This window comes from Musa acuminata, unplaced genomic scaffold, assembly GCF_036884655.1.
Source record: "Musa acuminata AAA Group cultivar baxijiao unplaced genomic scaffold, Cavendish_Baxijiao_AAA HiC_scaffold_1077, whole genome shotgun sequence".
NCBI classification, from domain to species: domain Eukaryota; kingdom Viridiplantae; phylum Streptophyta; class Magnoliopsida; order Zingiberales; family Musaceae; genus Musa; species Musa acuminata.
The window spans coordinates 859258-882508 of NW_027021291.1; the positions used below are offsets into that span (position 1 = coordinate 859258).

Sequence of the window (23251 nt, forward strand, 5' to 3'; positions counted from 1 at the left end):
CGCCAGTAGCGTTCTGATACCGCTGCGAGGCGTTCGTCGTGGGTTTCGTCACGCTGTTCCCCTAAGGCGGGGAGCTCCGTATTTGAGGATCCGCCGAGGTGGATTCGCTGGTCGCCTGACATTTGGATGCGGCCCTCCTTCTAGCACCAATCTGTTACGGTAAGTAACCTTTTAACCGCGACTTCGGGGTTGACGCGGCTGATTCAGGGCTCCAAATGACTCGGATCAGACGTGACTCCCTTTGAAGTCCCGGGGCGGCGGATGCGGGGGATCTTGCCGGGGAACTCCGTCTTGTCGAGCAGGCTTAACAGCGGTCGGGTACCTGCACACAGGTCGGGTCGGTAGCTCGGCCCGACCCCTCCGACGATCAAGTCAGTGCGGGGAAGTATCGTGTTTTTTGGCCTCCCCCTTTCCCCCATGTCCGATGGGTATTTATACAAGGGTTTTGATGTTACCTGATGGTCCATCCTGCAGGAGGGGGGCCGTACCTCTGATGGCGTCTGTCGTCGTGGACGTTGCGTGGAGAGCCAAGCTTCGGCAGGGTGAGGGGAGCGTCGATCAGCCGAGGGGGTCTGGGTACGGTGGGTGTGGGCTCATGTCGCGTCGTTATTAACGTTCGTTTTGGGGCAGTGTGCCGCACAGGGCGTTCGACGTGGGGGGTGTATTACGTCAAATCCGGGGTGTTACGTCAGGCCAATTTTTTACCCCTATCAACAGGCATTATAGAACTGGGGCAATCAAGAAATAATAGATCAGTGTTAGTGAGATGGCACAGAGAATCTATTCGGTCAAAGAGAGGATCACTGTCAAATGACCAACCATATTTATAGTTCATATCACTCGAATTGAATTGCTTTCATGCATCTCAAAGCACGCATTACCTTGATTTCTGCATCTAGCCTCTGACCTGTGGGCGCTAGCCGTCTGCCATTCCTCTCCTTTGCCTTCTAACAGAAGAAATCGTTCGCTTCCTAAATGCCTGTGTGCAACGATATCTAATCAGTATCAAAGCCTTGTAGAAACAGCCAGATGATCCAATGAGTTGAGGTTCCCCCAACCTGCAGTTTGCTGTGGTGAGTGGTTGACAGCCTCGTGCGCCATCACAAGTACACACCCTGGAAAGGCAGGCGAAGGCAAGTGAAGCCCATCGACTCCGACAGCTCATTAAGTGAGAAGGAAGGAGATATAATACTCCATTGGGACAGAGAGACGCCCCTATTCTTTCTTCTCTGGTCCCATTAAAGTCAGCAGCGCCACTTCCACCATGGGGCGTCTGAACCCAGGCAAGCTTCATGGGGCCTCACCCCAGTTTCCTTGGAGACCGTTCATGACTGCAGCAGCAGACTCCGTTTCCACGCCTAATTTGCTGCTGCATCTCCACATTTCTGCCGACCTGAGAGCCCATTAAAGAAGTAGAAACTGCGAGGAAATGGTCTCTTAAGAGACCCTCTGCTGCCACTTTCATGGCAGTAACGAATGCTTTTCGACTCCAGTTTGATCCACCGCCTTTTCATTGCAAGTTCTTCGACTGGGGAGAACATCGGTCGACCCTCGTCGATTCTTTCACGTAAGAGATGGATAACATGCAGCCGCTGTGCCTCGTCTTCCTCTTCCTCTGCTCCACCCTGTTGCTGCAGTGGTCGCAGGGATGTCACCCCCACGACCGTTCGGCCCTTCTCACCTTCAAGGCCGGCATCACCGCCGACCCCTCCGGCCTCCTCCGCTCCTGGGACTCGGCCACGGACTGTTGCTCCGCGTGGGACGGCGTGGCCTGCGACGCTGCCACTGGCCGCGTCGTCAACGTCTGCCGCCCTGGCCTCTCCTCCGGGCCCGACTTCATCTCCGACGCCTCCATTGCCGGGAGTCTCTCGCCTGCCCTCGGCGACCTCTTCTCCCTCCGGTTGCTCGATCTCAGCAACCTCAAGCAGCTCGCCGGCCCCGTTCCACCCGCCCTCGGCCGCCTCTCCCGCCTTGAACACCTCCTCCTCGACTCCAACCAACTCACCGGCTGCATCCCCTCCGCCTTCGCAAACCTCACCCGACTCCGGAAGCTCTCCCTCGGCAACAACCGCCTCTCCGGATCGCTTCCCCCTTCCATGTTCACCTCTCCATTTCTTTCCGTGGTCTCTCTTTCCAACAACAGGCTAACCGGCGGCATCCCGGCATCCATCGGGCGGGTACCTGCAATGGAGGCACTAGACCTCCATGGCAACCACCTCACCGGCTCCATCCCCATGGAGATCGGATTGCTGCGAAGGCTCACTGTTCTTGATCTTTCAGAGAACAAGATCTCCGGCGGCATCCCCAGCTCCATAGGCAAGCTCAAAAACCTGGTGGTTCTCTACTTGAACCAGAACTGCATCACGGGAAGCATTCCGCCTTCCATCGCCGGTATGGTCTCGCTGCAGTTCTGTAGGATGTCGGAGAACCAGCTCACCGGGAGCATCCCGGATTCGATCGGCGGCCTACCTAGCATCGAGAGACTGATACTGGAGAACAACAAGCTCACCGGTCAGCTGCCCGCCGCTATAGGACGCCTCGCCACGCTCACGGACATCTTCTTCTCCAACAACCGATTTACCGGCAGGATCCCTTCCAGCTTCGCCAACCTGGCCAATCTGCAGACGTTAGACCTGTCGCGGAACCGCCTCGGTGGTCCAATCCCCGCCGAGCTCTCCCGGCTGCGGAACCTCCAAGAGCTGGATCTCTCCTTCAACTCCCTGATGCACTTGGGCAGGCCGCCGAGCTGGCTCGGCCAGATGAACATATTCAAGCTTGTCCTGGCGGACACAGGGATCTCCGGTCCGCTGTCTGACTGGCTGTCGTCGGCGTCGTCCATCTCGATCCTCGACCTTTCCAGCAACGGACTGGTGGGGGATCTCCCGCCGTGGATCGGCAACATGACCGGGCTCTCGTTGCTCAACCTCTCCAACAACACTCTGCATTCGGGGATCCCGGAGGGGTTCAAGAACCTGACGCTGCTGATGGACCTGGACCTGCACTCCAACGAGCTGTACGGCCGGCTGCGGCCAGTGCTGGCGAAGGGGACGCAGGACCCCTTGGGGCACTACCGGACGCTGGATCTGTCACGCAACCGGTTCACCGGGGGGCTTGACGAGGGCGTGGGGGAGCTGGCCGCGATGGACACAGTAGAGAGGCTAGTGGTGTCGCACAACCCAGAGCTTGGCGGCGGGATACCGGCGTCCATGGCGAGGCTGGCGGCGCTGAAGGAGGTGGGGATGGCGGGGAACGGGCTCTCCGGGAGCATACCTGAGGGCGTGCTGGACCTCGCGCGACTGACCGAGTTCGATGTGTCAGATAACAGGCTCAGCGGTCGGATACCGCGCCATCGGGCTCCCTTGACGGCGGAGGGCTTCAGAGGAAACACGGGGCTCTGCAGCGCGCCTCTCCCGCCATGCAAGCTGTGGTAACGAGCCAAAGTACACAGGAAGGAGTCTCAGATTTAATTTCCCGATGTCAAGGTGACGGAGAACAAAACAAAACTTTCTTGTTTGACAATTCATGGAAACGTAAGAACGGCTTGCACTTTTTTCTTTTTCGTTTTTTGGAGTCCAATTGTCTATTAAGGTGAGGAATCTTAATATATCAAACTATATAATATAATATAAGGCTACATACTTACATAATTTATAGAGATTGATGAATATATCTATATACTTGAGCTCCTCCAATCGAACAATATCCATGTGTTGTGTCAGTCGACGTAATAAAATCTGGTTCAAACCGTTTTCAGTTAGATTTGATTAAAATAAGATAGTTTGAATCGTAATCGATTCAAATTTATTTAATCGATTCGATTAATTCGATTCAATTAATCAGTTTATAATTAAAATAATTATATATATATATATATATAATAAATTAGTTCAATTCAATTGATCCGAACTGAAATCTTGGTTAGGTTCAATTTGAACACCTCTACCATTTATGGCTTGCACAATATTTTTCTAATAATATATTTACAAATATGTGTACCAAATCTAAATCTATGATTATATAAGAGGACCTCGATAAAATGAATATTCTTTATGTTTTTATTTTCATCACAAGTAAATTTGATTAGGTTTTACACTAATCTCCAATCTCCAACCGATGTTTAAGAGTGGCAGAAGTCATGAGATTGTTAAGAAGAACCGTTTAATAGTCAAAATCATATATCATGGTCTACATCGACTCAAAATATTTATCATGGTATTAAGTTTCAATTATATATTGATCTGATATTTAAGTTTTTTTTTCACTTAAGTTCAGTTTACGATCATTCGAACAAAAATCCTATTTATCATGTCATATCGTGACAAATCTTAGTTTTAATGTCACTCCAATGTTTAACCGGTTGACAACGTTGTTTTTGCATTAGAGAAACCGTCAAAGAAAGGCTGCTACTTTCAACGACACTTGCAACGAGCATGATCTCGAACGGAAAGCAAATAGTGGAAGAAAGCCGATCAACCAGAAGCTTCACATCAAGAAAACAAACAGTTCGATCCAACCCTCCATGGGAACTAATCAGGCAAAGTAAAGGATTAGCTTCTTCGTAAATGAAGTGAAATCCATGTCCCAAGTGCCACTCCAAAGAAACGCAGCTGAAGGTGATCCCACCCTAATCACAGACAAACCCCATTCCAAGATCAAGAACCAAGGAAGGAAGCCAATTCAAGAAACCGTTGAGAGATCGGATTTACCTAAGAAGCCGATGAACGTTCAAAAGAAATTCTACTTCCTCGGTGAATGACTTGGTAGAAGATATAATTTCTTGAAATTTAGGTTTATTGTTTTTTAAGTAGTTACGTAACTGATTGATAAATTTCTTTACCTGTCCAATTTCTAGCGGATCAAGATATCCATTCGCTCCGGTATAAATAGTAGCTATCTGTTCTTCCACTGCGAGAGGGTCTGATTGGGATTGTTTAAGCAACTCGCGTAATCGTTGACCTCTTGCCAATTGATTCTGAGTAGCTTTATCGAGATCAGAAGCGAATTGTGCAAAGGCTTCTAACTCTGTGAATTGCGCTAGTTTCAATTTTGATTTGCCGGCTACTTGTTTCATGGCTTTAATTTGAGCTACGGATCCTACTTTGGAAACGGAAATACCCACATTAATAGCAGGTCGGATTCCAGCATTGAATAGATCGGCAGATAAGAATATTTGTCCATCTGTAATGGAAATTACATTAGTAGGAATATAAGCTGAAACGTCTCCGGATTGAGTCTCAACTATCGGTAAAGCGGTCATACTTCCTTCACCTAAACTAGAATTTGATTTAGCGGCTCTTTCCAAAAGTCGTGAATGCAAATAAAAAACATCTCCTGGATAAGCTTCACGACCGGGAGGTCTTCTTAATAGAAGAGACATTTGGCGATAAGCTTGTGCCTGTTTGGAGAGATCATCATAAATTATTAAAGTATGTTGTCCACGATACATAAAAAACTCAGCCAGAGCCGCTCCCGTATAAGGAGCGAGGTATTGTAATGTAGCAGGTGAATCCGCCGTTTCGACTACCACAATAGTATATTCCATCTTTCCTACCTGAGCCACAGAAGATGCTTTTTGACCAATAGCTACATAAACACACATTACATTTTGACCTTTTTGATTGAGAATCGTATCTGTGGCTACGGCTGTTTTGCCGGTATGTCTGTCTCCAATAATTAATTCTTGTTGACCGCGTCCTAGGGATCATCAAATCAATGGCAATAAGCCCCGTTTGAAGAGGCTCATATACAGAACGTCTAGAAATAATACATGGGGCAGGAGATTCAATTAACCGAGATTCAGAAGCTGAAATTTCACCTCTCCCATCAATAGGTTTAGCCAGAGCATTTATAACACGACCCAAATAACCCTCACTCACAGGTATCTGAGCAATTCGTCCTGTTGCTTTTACGGAACTTCCCTCTTGTATCATCAAACCATCACCCATTAATACAACGCCAACATTATTTGATTCCAAATTCAGAGCAATGCCTATTGTACCCTCTTGAAACTCTACTAATTCACCTGCCATTACTTCATCAAGACCATGAACACGAGCAATTCCGTCGCCTACTTGAAGTACGGTACCGGTATTCACAATCTTTATTTCTCTACTATATTGTTCAATACGCTCACGATTAATATTACTAATTTCGTCGGCTCGAAGGGTTACCATTAGTGTTTCTTTATTCTTTTTAGGAAGGAAAAGAAAAAAATAATGCCTAAACTATAACTAAAAAAAGAAGGGCTAATCAGTTATTTCTTGCATGGCCCTGAGAATGCCAATATTAGCACGGATCGTACGGAAATGTAACTCGCTATTCAAGCAACTATTCAGAGCTCCTTGTAAGGCTTGTTGGAAAACTCGTTGTCGGACCTGATTAATCGCTCTTTGTTGTTCAAACTGAAGGGTTTCATTTTTGTAATTTTCTAATTGTTCCAAACTATTACTAGTGGCATTAATCAAATTTTGTTTTTCTCATTCTATTTCAGAGTATCCATTCATTCGATACTCATATGCTTCCATTTCCACTTTACATAAGCGAGCCCGGGCTCTTTCGAGCTGCTCAATGGCCCCTTTACGTAATTCTTCCGAATTTCGAATAGTATTCAAAATCCTCTGTTTTCGATTATCTAATAAATCATTTAATGAAAGTAGATTATCTTATCATTAATTTCAAAACTTCCATGATCTCTTCCCAAACCAAACATGAATCTTTCGATTCATTTGGCTCTCACGCTCAATTATTTATTTTATTTATGGTGTGGGTATTCCCATATCTTTTTTAATGTTTTATTTATGGTGTGGGTATTCCCATATCTTTTTTAATGTAATGAGCCTACCCTCTCTTTTCTGTTTGTATTCAAAGATGTCAAAACTGATACAAGACCAGAATATCAGGAGGACTCTTCCGACTAGACCAGACAAAAATCTAGAATTGTCAACAAAGTTGTTTCTTTATTTGTATTTTATTTATATTTGTTTTGTATTTTATTTATCATTTTCAATTTTAGAATTCTATTTCATTTTTCATTTTTTAAAAATGAAAATAATAATTATTATATTTTTTTATTTGTTTCTTCAAGTCCAAAAATTCCTTTTTTTTATACATAGGTCGTCATTTTGGCATTAGATAAAAAAAGCAAAGTGCTCATTTTTCTAGTAAATAGTTCAAATTCTTTTATCGATACGAGTGTTCTATATCAAATCAAATAAATTACCAACTATTTTTTTTTAACCATTTCGTTACTAACGTAGTGGTAGAAGTGGTAGAAAGAGTACCATGTTTTACCTAGACTTTAAACAATTTAGCTTTAACCATGTTAATGGTCTCACATTATTGGTTGATAGAGAATCAAAGTGGATTTACCAATAAGTCACGAAATGCTATGGTTCTTACATATGATTTCTTAATTTATTCAGAAGTAATTCATCGAGATCGTGCACCTTTTTCCTATTTCTCCTATAAATACCATAAATAAAGTGCAGCCGGATGGATCCAACCTATTCTTGAAATACACAACTCGCACACACTCCCTTTCCAAAATAAATCAATACACCAAGCACTACACTTAGATTTATTGGATTTGTTGCTAAAATATCGGTATTAAACCCGAAACTCCCGGCAGATGGCCAGTGACCCAAGGAAACGAAAGAATCGATTACATTTTTCATATGCTCCCCTCTCTTATGGATAGGACTAACAAAGAACAGAGTTCTTTTTGTATCACTTCACTCGCCTTTTTTTGATCGATTTCTTTGTTGAATCTCGTATTTTGATAATGAAACTACTTGATATATGTTTATGATTTAATCTGCGGTTTGAGTAACGCAGGATGCTTCGATCAGGATGAGACAATTAAAGCAGGAAAATCATGTTGTGCCGAAGGAACATGTCAGAAGATTGGACGTCGGGCCGGTGGATCGGTCGACGTATCGACAGAAGGCTTCGGGCCGTGGAATCGGGCATCAGGCCAAGAAGAGCGGGTATTGTGCCAAGGATATCGGAGTTGCGGAGTCAACTGGCTGATTGGGCAATAGGCTGCAGGAGAGGACGATGCGCCGAAGAATCGGACGAAGCGTCGAGTGACCAATGACATGTCGGACAACTTGGTTAATTGCTTAGGATTAATTGTCTCGATCGAAGTTTTGTTTTATTGTGCAGGATTAACTATGATAACGATGAAGACATAAAGCGAAACAAAGTGTCGGAGTCAAGCGCGAAGGATTTGTTGCGAGTTCGAGAGTTCGACGGAAGTCCGAAGGTTCGTCGGGAATGCTACCGGAACTAGCCGAGAATGAGTTGGGAGCTTGCCGAAGGGTTTTTCGGAAGCTCGCCGGAAGGTTCGTTGGAAGTTCGCGGAGCTCGCCGAGAAAGATCGGAGCTTGCCGAAGAAGCTCGTTGGAACTCGCTAAGATCAAATCGTGAAGTCTAGAAGCTTGCCGGGAGTCCGCAGAATGGTTTCCGAGAGTTCATCGGAAGACCGCCGGAAGTTTGCCGGAAGCTCGCCAGAAGAAGTCTTGACTTGCGGACTTTGTAATAGCTTAGAAAATGTCTTTAAAATCATAGTTAGCACGTTAATTAGGGTTAGGATTAGGTGTTAATCCTATAACCCAAGTAGGGGCCAATTAGGCTCAAGTTCGGACTGGTTTGGGCCAAGTTTGGAGCCAAACCAAGTGAGCTGAAATAGTGAAGGAGGTAAAACCGCCCCAGGCAGGAGGTGCAACCGCCTGGGCTAAGTCTCCCAGTGAGACTGGGCGGTGCAACCGCCCCAGCCAGGAGGTGGCACCGCCTGAGCTCAGTCTTCGAGCTAGACTGGGCGGTGCAACCTCCCTGACAGAGAGGTGGCACCGCCTGAGCTCGGTCTTCGAGCTCTGGCAGAGAGGTGCAACCGCCTCAGTCAAGAGGTGGCACCGCCTGGGGCTCAGTCTCCGAGCCAGAATCAGGCGGTGCAACCGCCCCTGACAGAGAGGTGCAACCGCTTGAGCTCAGTCTTCGAGCTCTGCCAGGCGGTGCAACCGCTCCAGTCAGGAGGTGCAACCGCCTGATCCCGGAATTCCAGGATTTGATCGTTTTGAGCTCCAAATTTGAACTGGGTTGGGGCCTATAAATACCCCACCCATTCAGCACAGAAAGCACACAGACCTACACCGAAATCTTGATCCTTTCTGTGATTCTAAGAGCTCAAAATTGTTGTAAAGCCTTTAAGTCTCCTCCTTCTGTTCTTCAAGCTTTTGAGTTGTAAAGTGAGGAGAGAAAGGTTCTGTAAGGGTTGTCTCCTGAGCCCATCAAAAGGAGTGAAACTGTAAAAGGGCAGTTGGCCTTCGCCTATTGAAGGAAGGCCTCTAGTTGACGTCGGTGACCTCGTCGGAGGAGGAAGCCAAAAGTGGAGTAGGTCAAGACTGACCGAACCACTCTAAATCTCTGGTTTGCTTTTATTTCGAGTACCTTATCATTACTGCAAACCTCCTACATAGCTACTGCTCTCTGCGCCTTTACGAACAAGTTTCTAAGTGCTGATCTTTCCAAATCTGCATTCAGACGTAAATCGGTGTTTTTCGTACGATCTTTACATTGCAGCTTACGTTTGCGTTTTGATTCTGCAAAACTGTCTTCTGCGCTTTTACGAACTAGTTTCTAAGTTCAGATCCGTTTGAAACTGTTTTAGACGCAAACTACGTTTAGACGTAAAACTGCGTTCAAACGTAAAACTGCGTTTAGACGCAAACTGCGTTTAGACGTAAAACTGCGTTTAAACGTAAACTGCGCAAACTGTGTTTAAACATAAAACTGTGTTTTAGACGTAAACTACTTTTAAACATAAAACTATGTTTAGACGTAAAACTGTGTTTAGACGCAAACTGCGTTTAGACGTAAAATTGCGTTTAGACGTAAACTGAGTTTAGACGCAAAACTGTGTTTAGACGTAAACTGCGCAAACTGTGTTTAGACATAAAATTGTGTTTTAGACGTAAACTACTTTTGAACGCAAAACTATGTTTAGACATAAAACTGCGTTTAGACGCAAACTACGTTTAGACGTAAAACTGCGTTTAGACGTAAACTAAGAGCCATTACCTCTAAAACACAGTTTACCTTGCCTCTGCGTTCATGGGAGATTCAATATCGCCCCTGGGAGCCATTACCTTGCCTCTGACTGTGGGGACCCCGCCGAGATCGAAGACCATAATGACCACTTTCCTGGTGGTCGACCATCCCACCGCTTACAATGCCATACTAGGTCGACCGACCCTCAACAAGGTCAGAGCCGTCGTCTCAACCTACTACCAGACCGTCAAATTCCTGACTCGCGAGGGGGTCGGGGAAGTCACCGGAAGCCCCCGAGAGTCCAGGCGCTGCTACCTTACCTCCGTCTCATTAGGCAAGAGAACCAGGGCCGAGGCGCCCTTGGAAGATCCACGGGAAGCGAAGAAACTGGCTCCTCATCCCGAGCCGAGGGGATCCACTGTTGACGTTCCTTTGCAGGAAGCGCGGCCGAACCAAACGGTTAGGGTCGGATCGGAACTACCCGAACGGGAACGGGAACAGCTCGTCGGTCTTCTGCGGGAAAATGTCGACATCTTCGCCTGGTCCCCATCGGACATGGGGGGGGTCGACCCAGAGGTCGCGGAGCATCATCTCAATATCCCACCTGACGCTCGCCCAGTGAAGCAAAAGCCCCGGCGCCACGCCCCTGACCAACAACGCGGCATACAAGAGGAGGTGGACCGACTCTTAGCGGTAGGCTTCATAGAAGAAGCCAAGTATCCTCAGTGGTTGTCCAATGTAGTTCTCGTGAAAAAACACAATGGAAGCTGGAGGATGTGCATTGACTACACCAGTCTCAACAGTGCGTGTCCTAAAGACTGCTATCCCCTCCCGAAGATCGACCAGCTAGTCGACGCGACGGCGGGGCATGCACGCCTCTCTTTCATGGACGCCTATTCAGGGTACAACCAGATCAAGATGGCGCTCGAAGATAGAGAACATACGGCTTTCCTCACCGATCAAGGGATATACTTCTACAAGGTCATGCCGTTCGGGTTAAAAAATGCCGGGGCCACATACCAGAGGACGGTAAACAAGATGTTTGCCCATCAAATCGGTAGAAACATGGAAGTCTACGTGGACGACATGATTGTGAAAAGCCGAGAGGCCGGAACGCACCTTGCCGACCTGGCCGAGGCCTTCGCCACGCTGCGCAAGTTCGGCATGCGGCTCAACCCCACAAAGTGCGCTTTCGGCGTCACCTCCGGGAAGTTCCTAGGATTCATTGTACACTAGAGAGGAATCGACGCCGACCCGGAGAAGGTACAGGCAATAATCGATATGTAGTCCCCCCGGACAGTTAAGGACCTGCAGCGATTCAACGGAAGACTTGTCGCCCTGTCCCGCTTCCTCGCCCGATCGGGCGATCGCTGCCTCCCGTTCTTCAAGGCGCTCAAAAACCCGAAGAATTTCCAATGGACATTGGAATGCGAGGAGGCTTTAAAGCAGATAAAGCAGCACCTGGCCAGCCTCCCTCGGCTCGCCTCTGTCTCCCCCGGCGAGAAGCTGGGACTCTACCTAGCAGCCTCCCCGCATGCGGTCAGCTCCGTCCTTATCAAGGAAAGCTCCGGCCCGCAACTCCCGATCTACTACGTCAGCCACGTCCTGAGTGGACCTGAAGAGCGCTACCCGCCGATAGAAAAACTCGCACTCGCCCTGATGCTCTCGGCTCGGAAGTTGCGCCCTTACTTCCAGGCGCACCCGGTGGAAGTCATCACCGACCAGCCTCTCCGGCAGGTCTTAACAAAATTCGATGTTGCAGGTCGGCTCCTCCGATGGGCGGTGGAGCTCGGTGAACATGATATCAGTTACGTACCCAGGACCGCCATGAAGGCCCAGGCGGTAGCCGACTTCGTCGCGGAGTTAGCTCCGATGGACAGAGATCCCGAGCAAACCCCCGAGGCTTGGATCCTACACGTGGACGGCTCGTTCAACTCGAGTGGTGCCGGAGCGGGGCTGGTCCTCCTCGCCCCTGACGGACGCTCGTTCGAGCGTTCCCTCCGCTTCAGGTTTAAAGCCACTAATAACGAGGCGGAATACGAGGCACTCCTAGCGGGATTGAGGCTGGCCCTCGAGATGCAGGTGGACGCAATACATGTCCTCACCGACTCGCAACTTGTGGCCAAACAGCTCAGCGGTGGATATGAAGCTCGGGACGCAACCATGGCCAAATACCTGGCACGGGTAAGAGACCTAACCGCGAGATTCCCTTACTTTACATTATCTAATGTTCCGAGGGAGGAAAACGAGCGAGCCAATGCGCTCGCTAAGCTGGCGTCAAGACAAACCCCCGAAGCGTGGCCAGAGATTGAGGAGCTCCCCGCTCGTGCCATCGAAGTAGCGACTATGGCCCCAGGCGGTGCGCCGACCACGTGGGTGCAAGAGTTGCTGCGCTTCAAGCGGGATGGAACTCTCCCCCTCGACGAAGTCGCAGCTCGGCGTCTGCGCCGCACACACGCGTGGTACGCCGAGGAGAGTGGTCGCCTTTACAAACGGTCCTTCACCCATCCCCTCCTGCGATGCTCGGAGCCTGACGAAGCACGGACAGTCCTGGCCGAAACTCACGAGGGGGTCTGCGGCGAACACATCGGCGGACGAACCTTGGCGCACAAGATACTCCGCCAAGGCTACTACTGGCCAACCATGTGCCGAGATGCGAAAGCCTACGTTCAGCGGTGCGGTTCGTGCTAGCAACACGCCCGCGCACCCCGACAACCCTCGGTCCCGCTCTGCCCCATCGACTGCGCATGGTCGTTTGCCCAGTGGGGGCTGGACCTCCTCGGTCCCTTCCCACCGGCTTCTGGACAGCGGAAGTACATAATTGTAGGAGTAGACTACTTCACAAAGTGGGTCGAGGCCGAGCCACTGGCGACGATCACGGAACATCAGATGGAGAAATTCGTGTGGAAGAACCTGGTAACTCGGTTCGGGTTGCCCAGGGCCATTATCACCGACAACGGACCTCAGTTCGTAGGCACATGGTTCCGGGAATTCTGCGCCGGTCATGGCATTCAACTAAGGTTCAGCTCGGTGGCCCACCCTCAGACGAACGGGTTGGCCGAGGTAACCAACAAGTCCATCTTAGATGGCCTCAAAAGAAGAGTGTCTGCGGCCCGATCGACCTGGACGGACGAGCTCCCCAGTGTGTTATGGTCGCTGCGCACCACTCCCAAGACTACGACCGGAGAATCCCCGTACAGCTTGACGTTCGGAACCGAGGCCATCCTACCACCCGAGATGGCTATCGCCACGCTTCGAACGAGGAGCTACGACGAGGAAGCCTCGAACCAGGGACTTCGCGCCAGCCTCGACATGCTCGAGGAGCGACGCACCGACGCGCACCTGAAGGCCCTCTCTCACCAGAGAGCCGTCGCCAGGGTCTACAACAGAAAGGTACAACCCCGACCGATCAAGTTAGGCGATCTAGTCCTACGAAGGGCCGAGGTCAGCGACCCGACCCGAACGAGGGGGAAGCTGGCCCCCAAGTGGGAGGGACCATATCGGGTCGCCGGCGTGGTCCAACCGGGTACGTATCGGCTCACAGCGATGGACGGTTCCTCCTTGCCGAGAACGTGGAACATCCAGAACCTTAAAAAGTTCTTTGTCTGAGGTCAATACCCGTGTTAACATCTCCCAAGTCGAAGCTGTGCAATTTCTGAAGCTCAAAAACATACGGGGAAAGGACCTTTATTTCTGAAGCATGAGAATACAAGACAACTCTCGAAGCGAAAAGGCACACTGGGAGAAGATTTTACGAAGCACGGGATTACAACTGCGACCTGACCCGAAGACTACAAAAGTTACAAGAAGCTAAAACGGCTCGGCTGAGCCGACTTCAAGACTGCCCTAAGCCATCGGGGCCCCCGATGCTATCGTCGAAAGGAACCTCCTCCGGCATGTCTACGTCCAAGTCCTCGGGGTGCGAGGTAAAAGGATCCGCCTCGACCCCCAACCTGGGATGGCACGTCCGGAATCGGCCCAGGGCTATCCGGTACCCGTACTCGTAGGTAACCTGCCCTGACCGAACCAGCCCGAGTTGGAAGCCGGGGGATTTCTTGTAGGCTTCGATTATTTCACTCTCCTTCTCCAACTGCCGCTCCCGCTCGGCCGCCAAGGCTTCCGAGGCCCCCTTCGCGTCGGCCAAAGCCCCCTCCAGCCGCTGGGTAAGGGCGGCCGCCTCGCCTCGGGCCAGGCAAGCCTCGGACTGCGCCCCCTCCAGGAGCCTTCGGAGGTTGTCTTTCTCCTCCTCAGCCGCCTTCGCCTTGGACCTTAGGCGAAGGACCTCAGCCTCGGTCGCCCCTGCCTCAGCCCGGAGACACGTCACCTCCACTTCAAGCTCCGAGGAGCGCTGCTCGGCTACCGCGACCGCCTCAAAGGGTTGGCCTTCGGAAAGCTCGCCCATCAGGCGTGCTTGGTAGAAGTCGTCCGGCGGCCCCGCGGGCAGACGGCACAAGTCCCGGATCGAGGGCTCCCGCGGCGCCTTCCCCGCCTCGTTGCTCGGGCCTGCCTCGCCCCGACCTCGCCCTCGCCTGTCGTGCGAGCCTGACTCCGCCGCCCCCACGCTCTCCTGAGCCCGCGGGGGAGTCGGTTTCTTCGAAGCACCGACCTTGGCCTTCTTCCGAGGGTGGGCATCCTCGAGCTCCACTGGCGCCTCTCTTGTGCCGACGCCTAGGCCGACATGACGCCGTGGAGATGCTGCGGACGGGGCGCGTCCTCCGCGCACTGCAGTAAGGTTCACCATCTCTGCGAAAACACATCGGCCTCGGTGAGCACCCCGAAAGAGGAAAATAAAACATGAGGGCCTACCGCCACCTTCTCAAGGCATACCTCGAGGTACCGGGCTCAAGCCCGCCTCGACCAACCACGCCTCGGTCATCTTTCGAATGACTCTGGAAGATGGGAGGATCTCCTTCAATCTTTGAAGGGCTCGGAGCCCCCACTCATCCAAGGTTGGGGCAGTGTTATCAACTGCGCGCGCCGCCCACCGGAGCCCGAAGCTCCAACTCTTCGGATGGCAGACGTAGAAGAAGCGCTCCTTCCACCCCTTGTTGCTGGAAGGAGCCCCGCTGACCCGGAAACCAGGTCGGGCGGACAGGTAATAGCCCCCCGACCCCCTGGACAGGCGAAAACAGGAAAGGAAAAGAGACCGGCTCGGGGTGATTCGGGCGTAGTAGCATTCCCCGAGGAACGCCACCAGGTAGCGCCAAGAATTCGGCGCCATTTGAGAAGGGGAAATGCGCCACCACGCGACACAGGAGGTTATGACCGGGTGGAACGGTAGGCGTAGTCCGGCTTCGAAGGCATCTACGGTTAGGGCAAAGCCCCTAGGAATGGGATCATACGCCCGCTGCCCCGGCTCAGGGGCAAGGAGCGTGAACTCCGTCGGGATACCATAACGGTCCCGAAGGAGGCCCAGCGACTACTCGCTCACGGTGGAGTCGAGGTCGTGCGGCCACATCAGCGATTCAAGGGCTTTGGTAGCCCGTTCCTCGGACGACGAGCGGGGGCTCGCCAACGCCACCTCCTCACCGGCGGCACCGGAAAGAGGAGGCGAAGAAGGAGACGACGACAGAGGGGAAGCCATCCTTACCGAGCTTTTGGGAAGGCAGGGCGGCTGAAGAGTGCTAGGCTGAGTCACCCAAAGAGGGGGTTGAAGCGAATGCAGGTACCAAGAAGTGAAAGAGACCGACGGAGCGCTATTTATAGCATGTTTCCCGCCGAAGCGGCGACCCTTCCCCTCCTGAGATGTGCTGCGAAGACGCAAAAGCTGCATCGCCATAACTTCGGCTGGCACGGCTCTTAATCACAGCGCGGTGCGAAGTACGGAGCCCCTAATCATATCAACCTCGAAAACCGACGACGCCCAAAAGGCGTGGCCCTTTGATCTTCCCCAGGCAAAAGGCAACCCGGCTGCCCGCGCCCGCACAACGGTCAAAACGACCAAACACTGATCAAAATCCAAGTATCGCCTTGGTCATGTTACGCCCGGGGCCATCACCTCGGTTACAGCCTACCTGCACCAAGCGCCTCGGCCAAATCTCTGCCGAGACTCACCGCGGCGCGGCCCCAAACGCCTGCCGTGTTCCTCAGCTGTGTGGTGCCCGAGGCTGCGTCCTCGCGTCCTGCCCACTTGGTCGTGTTACTCGGCCCCTCGGCCCTCGGCTTTACGCCATCCCGAGTCACACCTGCGCGGTCACCCCGCCTGCGTTGTGCTCCTCGGCCCTCGGCTTTACGACATCCCGAGTCACACCTGCGCGGTCACCCCACCTGCGTTGTGCTCCTCGACCCTCGGCTCTCGATCCTCATCGGCTCTATTGGCCCCGAGTCCAACCCTGCTCGGCCTCCCGATAGAGTTGCGTGTCTCGGCCTAGCGCTGCTCAAGAAGCGTTAACGCGACCGATCCGTCTACGGCGCGCCTCTCAGACCCACACGAATAGCACGCCTGAAGCAGGAAGCCATGCATCGGACTCCCCACATGCAAAACCGACGCATAGCTCCTTTCGGATGGGGCATATGATAGGGGTAAAAAACTGACCTGACATAGCACCCCGGATTTGACGTAATACACCCCCCACGTCGAACACCCTGTGCGGCACACTACCCCAGAACGAACGTTAATGACGACACGACATGCGCCCACACCCACCGTACCCAGACCCCCTCGGCTGACCGACGCTCCCCTCACCCTGCCGAAGCTCGGCTCTCCACGCAACGCCCGCGACGACGACAGACGCCATCAGAGGTACGACCCTCCTCCTGCAGGATGGCCCATCAGGTAACATCAAACCCCCTGTATAAATACCCCCCCCGACTCCCAACCGAAAGGGGGGGGATCGATCTCTCAATACTATACTTCTCCCCACTGACTTGATCGTCGGAGGGGTCGGGCCGAGCTACTGACCCGACCTGTGTGCAGGCACTCGATCGCTGTTAAGCCTGCTCGACAAGGCGGAGTTTCCCAGCGAGATCCCCCGCATCCGCCGCCCCGGGACTTCAAAGGGAGTCACGTCTGATCCGAGTCATTTGGAGCCCTGAACCAGCCGCGTCGACCCCGAAGTCACGGCTAAAAAGTTACTTACCCTAACAACATCCATCCTTGTTTTAAATAAAATAGAACTTCCAAAAGATCATTTATGGTCCATCACCTTCCTTGTTAACATTTGCAGGAATATGACCAGCAGTTGAAGTTCTTCTGTCCGCCAATATCTGCAATAAATTTCACATGGATGCTAACGAACTTTCTCCACCCGTTCCCGCAGCAGATTTTTATTGATTTACCAAAGTAATCAATTTTCTTTTCTTCTCTGAAGCCTTTTAAGTTTCTCATTTGCTTTCATTTTGTCAGGTACATGGAAATCATAGTATTTAGGGTTAGAATTGGACCTATTTGAATCAGATTATTTAATCCTCATCATTCCTAAGGAATCTGGTGTCCAGTAAACCTAGTGCCTTCTCTGGAATCACGTTTGGAGATTCTATGCAATTGAGTGTGTTTTGATTTTATTGTAAATGTCATTATTTGAGGAGTATGCATAAAAGAGAATAAACATGTAAATAGGAAAGCAAGCTCACATAGGATGAGAGAAATCAGAAGCTTCCATACGTGATGAAACAAAAGAACAAAGCATATTATGTTTATTAGCACAATAACAGATGTTTCAACTCAAACACATGGAATTAATTTTCAGTCCTTAATAGTCAAAGATGGTTTGAGCACTTTTGCTTATATTGGTTATCAGTGATATTTGTTTTGCTTAGGGCAATTGCATCTTCTACAGCTGGCTCTTTTACTTGCGCATTATATTATCCAGATTTGTGAAGGTTATGTATGTGAGCCAAGTACATTTTAGCTGGTGATCCTTATCATCTGATACTTCCTGGTCACGTTTGTCTTGTTTTTCTCCAAACAAATCGTGCAAAGACTTGCTTTCTACTGTCATAGCACCAGCCGGAGCACTTTAGTGCATTGCGTTGGTCTTATCCACTCAGAAACCACAAATTTCCTTAACTTGTTTTGTATGTGTAAGTGGAGGTCGGGCCAACGGGGATATGGGTTCCTTAATTGGAGGATGCTAATAACCTAAATCTTACTTGATATCTTACAAGTGAATCCCTAGAAACGCAGTTCCATGATGACAGGCATTATAGAACTGGCGCAATCGAGAAATAATAGATCAGTGTTACTGAGATGGCACAGGGAATCTATTCGGTCAAAGAGAGGATCACTGTCAAATGACCAACCATATTTATAGTTCATATCACTCGAATTGAATTGCTTTCGTGCATCTCAAAGCACGCATTACCTTGATTTCTGCATCTAGCCTCTGACCTGTGGGCGCTAGCCGTCTGCCATTCCTCTCCTTTGCCTTGTAACAGAAGAAATCGTTCGCTTCCTGTTACGGTGAGTAACTTTTTAAGCCGTGACCTCGGGGCCGACGCGGCTCGGTTCTAGGGCTCGGAATGTCGGAGATCTCGGGCGCAGCTCCCTCGGGGTCTCTCGGTCGGGATCGGTCGTTCGGGGCGGTAGATCGGGTCGGCAGCTCCGCAGCAGCGCCAGGAAGAGGCCACCTCGTCTTCGTTCCTGCACACAGGTCGGGTCGGAAGCTCGGCCCGACCCCTCCGACGATCAAGTTAGAGGGAGATGTGGAGGGGGTTTTGGAGGACGAAATGCCTCCATACAAGTATGGTGTGTGAGTGTGTCCTCCTCCGCTTGTCTGGAACTCCCTAGTATTTATAGATGGGCCTGGGTAAATACCTCACGTTGCGTCTGACACGCCCATTGGGGCTGTGTGGGAGGCCGGGTTGCTGCAGGGTATGGCGCGTCTCGGTTGGCGTGTTCCTTACCCTTGACCGAGCCCAGAAGGCACAGAGCCGGGCTCGTTGGCCGAGGGGTGGTGGCGTTGTTGTGACGGACGGGGTCCAGTCCGGGCGTTAATGCGCCTGGGTCGGTGTCCCAGGGTTTCGTTGACCGGGGAGTGAGGCCTTGGTACAGGGTGGCTGGCGTCATTCACATCATGTCGCCATTATTGCCCTCATCATATTCCCCCCCGGAAAGAAGCTATGCGTCGGCAGTCGTAGCGAGAGTCCGAGGCATGGCTTTCGTTTTTAGAGATGGTCGGGTGCGGAGTCACAGACCCTGGGGGTGCGGAAGGGGAATGGCCTCCCGTGCGGTGCAAGGCCAAGGGACCGGGAAGGGGCCAAGTATGTGTCGGGAGGTGGAAAGCCGAAGGGTCGAGGAGCGGCCGAGCATGTCTTGGGTGGCGTAAAGCCGAAGGGCCGAGGAGCGGCCGAGCATGTCTTGGGTGGCGTAAAGCCGAAGGGCCGAGGAGCGGCCGAGCATGTCTTGGGTGGCGTAAAGCCGAAGGGCCGATGAGCAGTCGAGCATGTCTTGGGTGGCATAAAGCCGAAGGGCCGAGGAGCGACCGAGCATGTCTTGGGTGGCGTAAAGCCGAAGGGCCAAGGAGCGGCCGAGTATGTCTTGGGTGGCGTAAAGCCGAAGTGCCGAGGAGCGGCCGAGCATGTCTTGGGTGGCGTAAAGCCGAAGGGCCGAGGAGCGGCCAAGCATGTCTTGGGTGGCGTAAAGCCAAAGGGCCGAGGAGCGGCCGAGTATGTCTTGGGTGGCGTAAAGCCGAAGTGCCGAGGAGCGGCCGAGCATGTCTTGGGTGGCGTAAAGCCGAAGGGCCGATGAGCGGCCGAGCATGTCTTGGGTGGCATAAAGCCGAAGGGCCGATGAGCGGCGGAGCATGTCTTGGGTGGCGTAAAGCCGAAGGGCCGATGAGCGGCCGAGCATGTCTTGGGTGGCGTAAAGCCGAAGGGCCGATGAGCGGCCGAGCATGTCTTGGGTGGCGTAAAGCCGAAGGGCCGATGAGCGGCGGAGCATGTCTTGGGTGGCGTAAAGCCGAAGGGCCGATGAGCGGCCGAGCATGTCTTGGGTGGCGTAAAGCCGAAGGGCCGATGGGCGGCCAAGCATGTCTTGGGTGGCGTAAAGCCGAAGTGCCGAGGAGCGGCCGAGCATGTCTTGGGTGGCGTAAAGCCGAAGGGCCGATGAGCGGCCGAGCATGTCTTGGGTGGCGTAAAGCCGAAGGGCCGAGGTGCGGCCGTGGCGGCTCTTAAAAGCTGCCGTGTTGATTGTTGCCTCGTGGACGGGGGTTACTTTCTTTGCACGTTTTCGGGCGTTGAGGTCGAGGAGGTCCTTGGGCGGCACCGCGTCCTCCGGGTTCGCCACGTCAGGCCATTCCTTTAATTCGGGGTGCCTTTGGGCGCTCTTCGATGTGACGTAACGGCCGCGCCTTTGCGCGAGTGCGCTGCCGCCCATTCACGGGAAGCGATGAGGCATTGACTCTGGGGGGGTGTCTCCTTTAATCGTTTGGGCGCCTGTCCTTTCCTCCACCCCCTTGCTGCCGTGCTTCCTCCTTCGAGCCCCGCCATCGTGTCCCCGAGCTTCTCCCCGGCTTCTTCCCGGTTTTTGTCTTCTTCTCGAGGTCAGTCGAGATGTCGTCCTCTCCTTCTTCGCTTTCCTCCCCATCTTCCTCTCCCTCTTCTTCTCCCGTGCTTGGGGCTGGAAGGGGCGGTCCTCCTTCGACCCTCGACGAGTCCCCTGACGAGGAGGTGGCGCGGTCTCTTGAGGCTTTGATGTGGCCGCACGATATTGACTCAACTGTGAGTGGACCCTTGCTGGAGGGACTCCGCGAATGCTATTGCATCCCGGGAGATCACGCCCTCGGTGTACCTGAGCTAGGGCAGCGGGCGTATGACCCGATCCCGAAGGGTTTCGCTTTGTCCCTTGATGCTCTGGAGGCGGGTTTGCGTTTCCCCCTTCATCCCTTCATTGTATCTTGTTTGTCCTTCTGGCGGGTTTCTCCGTCTCAGGTAACGCCGAACTCCTGGCGTTACCTAGTGGTATTCCTGGGGGAGTGCCATTATGCCCATATCACCCCCACCCTCAGCCTCTTTCTTTCCTGTTATCGCTTTTGCAAAGGCTCGGGGGGTTACTTCTTAACGCCTCGGACTGGATTTCGCGTTGGGGGTGCCCCTTCCAATAACAAGGGATGGAAGGGGAGGTTTTTTTATGTCAGCCGTACACAGGACTGGGGCTTCGGGGTTCGGTGGTCTGCGAGGGTGATTGACAACACCCCCCCTTGTTTGGGCGAAGTGGATCGCCAAGCTCGGGAGAGGCTCAGAGAGATTCTCCCTAAGTCGCAGGCCATCCGGACCATGACCGAGCAGTGGTTGGTCGCGGCGGGCCTTAGCCCGGTGCCTTAGGGTATGTGAGTGACAGTTGTGTCGGGTCTTCGTGTGGCTGGTTTCGGACACTAATGTTATTCATTTCCTGTAGAGATGGTGAACCTTTGGTCGCTCCTGGAGAATCCGGCGTCGCAGCCTCCTTCCCCGACTCCAGATACCGCCTTGCGGCCTCCTCCCCCCGCTCCGGCGACCGAATCACAACCTCCACAGCCGGCTTTGGCAGCCGAATCGTCGCCCCCTCCCTCGGCGCTGGTGACCGAACCGCAACCCGGTACGGAGGGTGCCCCCTTGGAGGTCGGGGACGGGCGCCCTTCAAAGAAGGCGAAGGTATGCGCGTCGAAAGGGCCGGGAACGAGCTCCCGTCAGGGCGGGGTGGGGCCTGATCGGCGCGTGGCGGGGAAGGGGCCCCACCCCGTCTCCGTGCATGGCTTGTGCCGGCTCCCGGCTGGGGATGGGGAGCCGTTCCTGGCACGGCTGGTCGGCGAGATCCCGCGTGGCGAGCCCCGCGAGCCCCTGGTCGCCCGCTGGGAGGGTCTTTTCCGGGGGGATAGGGTGTGGGCCGGAGGGGATCCCTCTGCGGCGTTCCTCCGAGGGGCGCTCCATCCCGACCTGGCTCGGGATTTGTACACCCTGCCCTCGGAAACGCTCCTTAACAAGTCTGCTCAATCGCTGGTCTGGGTAAGTATATCTTTCTCTTGGGGTTTGGCTGCTTGGTGCCGACTTCCTTGACACTTTTCTCCTTCTGCAGGGTCTTCATTATGCGATTGCCCTGATGGACAGGGTGCGGGATGCCGGCCGAACCGTCGGGGGCCTCGTTTGTCGTAACGCTGAGCTCAGCCACCAGATTGTCACGGACTTAGCTGGTTTTGCCTAAGTCGTGCGGCACCCTTGCGCGTCCGTCCGCAAAGGTCAGCCTCCCCGAAGCCTCCCATGGTCCCATAGGTCCCACAAAAGAGAGAACAGGATAGAGAAAAGGCCTCGCTCGGGATCCACAAGCAAACATCTCCGAAAAACACTTTATAGACAATGCAAATAGCAAACAGACTTTACAAGCTCTGAACAGTTGCACAATAAAGGGTAAAATGGTCCATTACAGACCGAAAAGCTCTCGCGCGTGTCCACATGACACAACCTTTATTTACAAGCCTAAAGAGGCCACAAACTTAACTCAAATGGGACTTTGAAGCCTTCGGCCGCCCCTTTACATTCTGTACAAGGCATGAACATGCCAAAAGACACGGACACACATAAGCATTACATCCAACATCTTGTTTAGAAGTTTGTCCGTGACATTCTCCCCCACTTATCCCTTCGACGTCCTCGTCGAAGCCTTTGTGAACACTGCAACTCTTCGCCTTTGCTGAGTCTTCAATCTTCCGCTCTAGCTGCAATGCGCCTCCTGGCTCCCAACTGCTCTCCGCTGCTGTTTTTGAGTAGTCGACCCTTTAATCCGCCATGCTGCTACAACTCACCAATGACTATGACTCTGTTGGGGGGTTGGCTGAGTTGTGTTAATCCTTGTTGATTTATGCGGATCCGTCAGATGAAGGAAAAGACCATCTTTACTGCGCCAGTTTCTCAAAAATTCCACATGCTGCTTGAACTGGATGGATGCTTGTTGGAGCTTTAACGAGCATCGCCTCGCAAACTTCTGAAGTTTTGGGTCCTTCCTCCACAAAATCTGCTCATTGGCTCTTCTTTCAGTTAGTTGTCACATCCAAGTAGGTTCGCATCACTTCCGCTTTCGATTGGCATTTCATTGGGAAATGAAGCGGACAATATACTCTCAGTAGCACTGATCACCGCTGGTGAGGATTTGACAACTATTATCTTCCGTTACCTTCGAAGGGTCTTTGAACTTGTGCAGAGCTCCTCTGCTGGATAGATAAGAGAACTGGGGTACTCGATTTCGCCCATTCTCTGAAGAGTAGAGAAGGCAAAGGTTACTTGACTTCGCCCG

The 23251-nt window shown here is 52.3% G+C and overlaps 1 protein-coding gene and 1 pseudogene across 1 annotated transcript; one reads left to right on the top strand and one right to left on the bottom strand.

Moving 5' to 3' along the window:
- The first annotated feature begins 1370 nt into the window (after positions 1-1370).
- Positions 1371-3655, top strand: LOC135666244 (LRR receptor-like serine/threonine-protein kinase GSO1). The gene has a single exon (XM_065177813.1). It carries the CDS (start codon positions 1575-1577, stop codon positions 3429-3431), a length of 1857 nt encoding a protein of 618 aa, XP_065033885.1. The 5' UTR covers positions 1371-1574; the 3' UTR covers positions 3432-3655.
- Positions 3656-4702: 1047 nt separating this feature from the next.
- Positions 4703-6314, bottom strand: LOC135666199 (ATP synthase subunit alpha, chloroplastic-like; annotated as a pseudogene).
- Between the last annotated feature and the right edge of the window lie 16937 nt (positions 6315-23251).

Excerpts from the sequence above, each read along its gene's own strand:
- LOC135666244 (XM_065177813.1), top strand. The coding sequence starts at position 1,575 with ATGGATAACATGCAGCCGCTGTGCCTCGTCTTCCTCTTCCTCTGCTCC.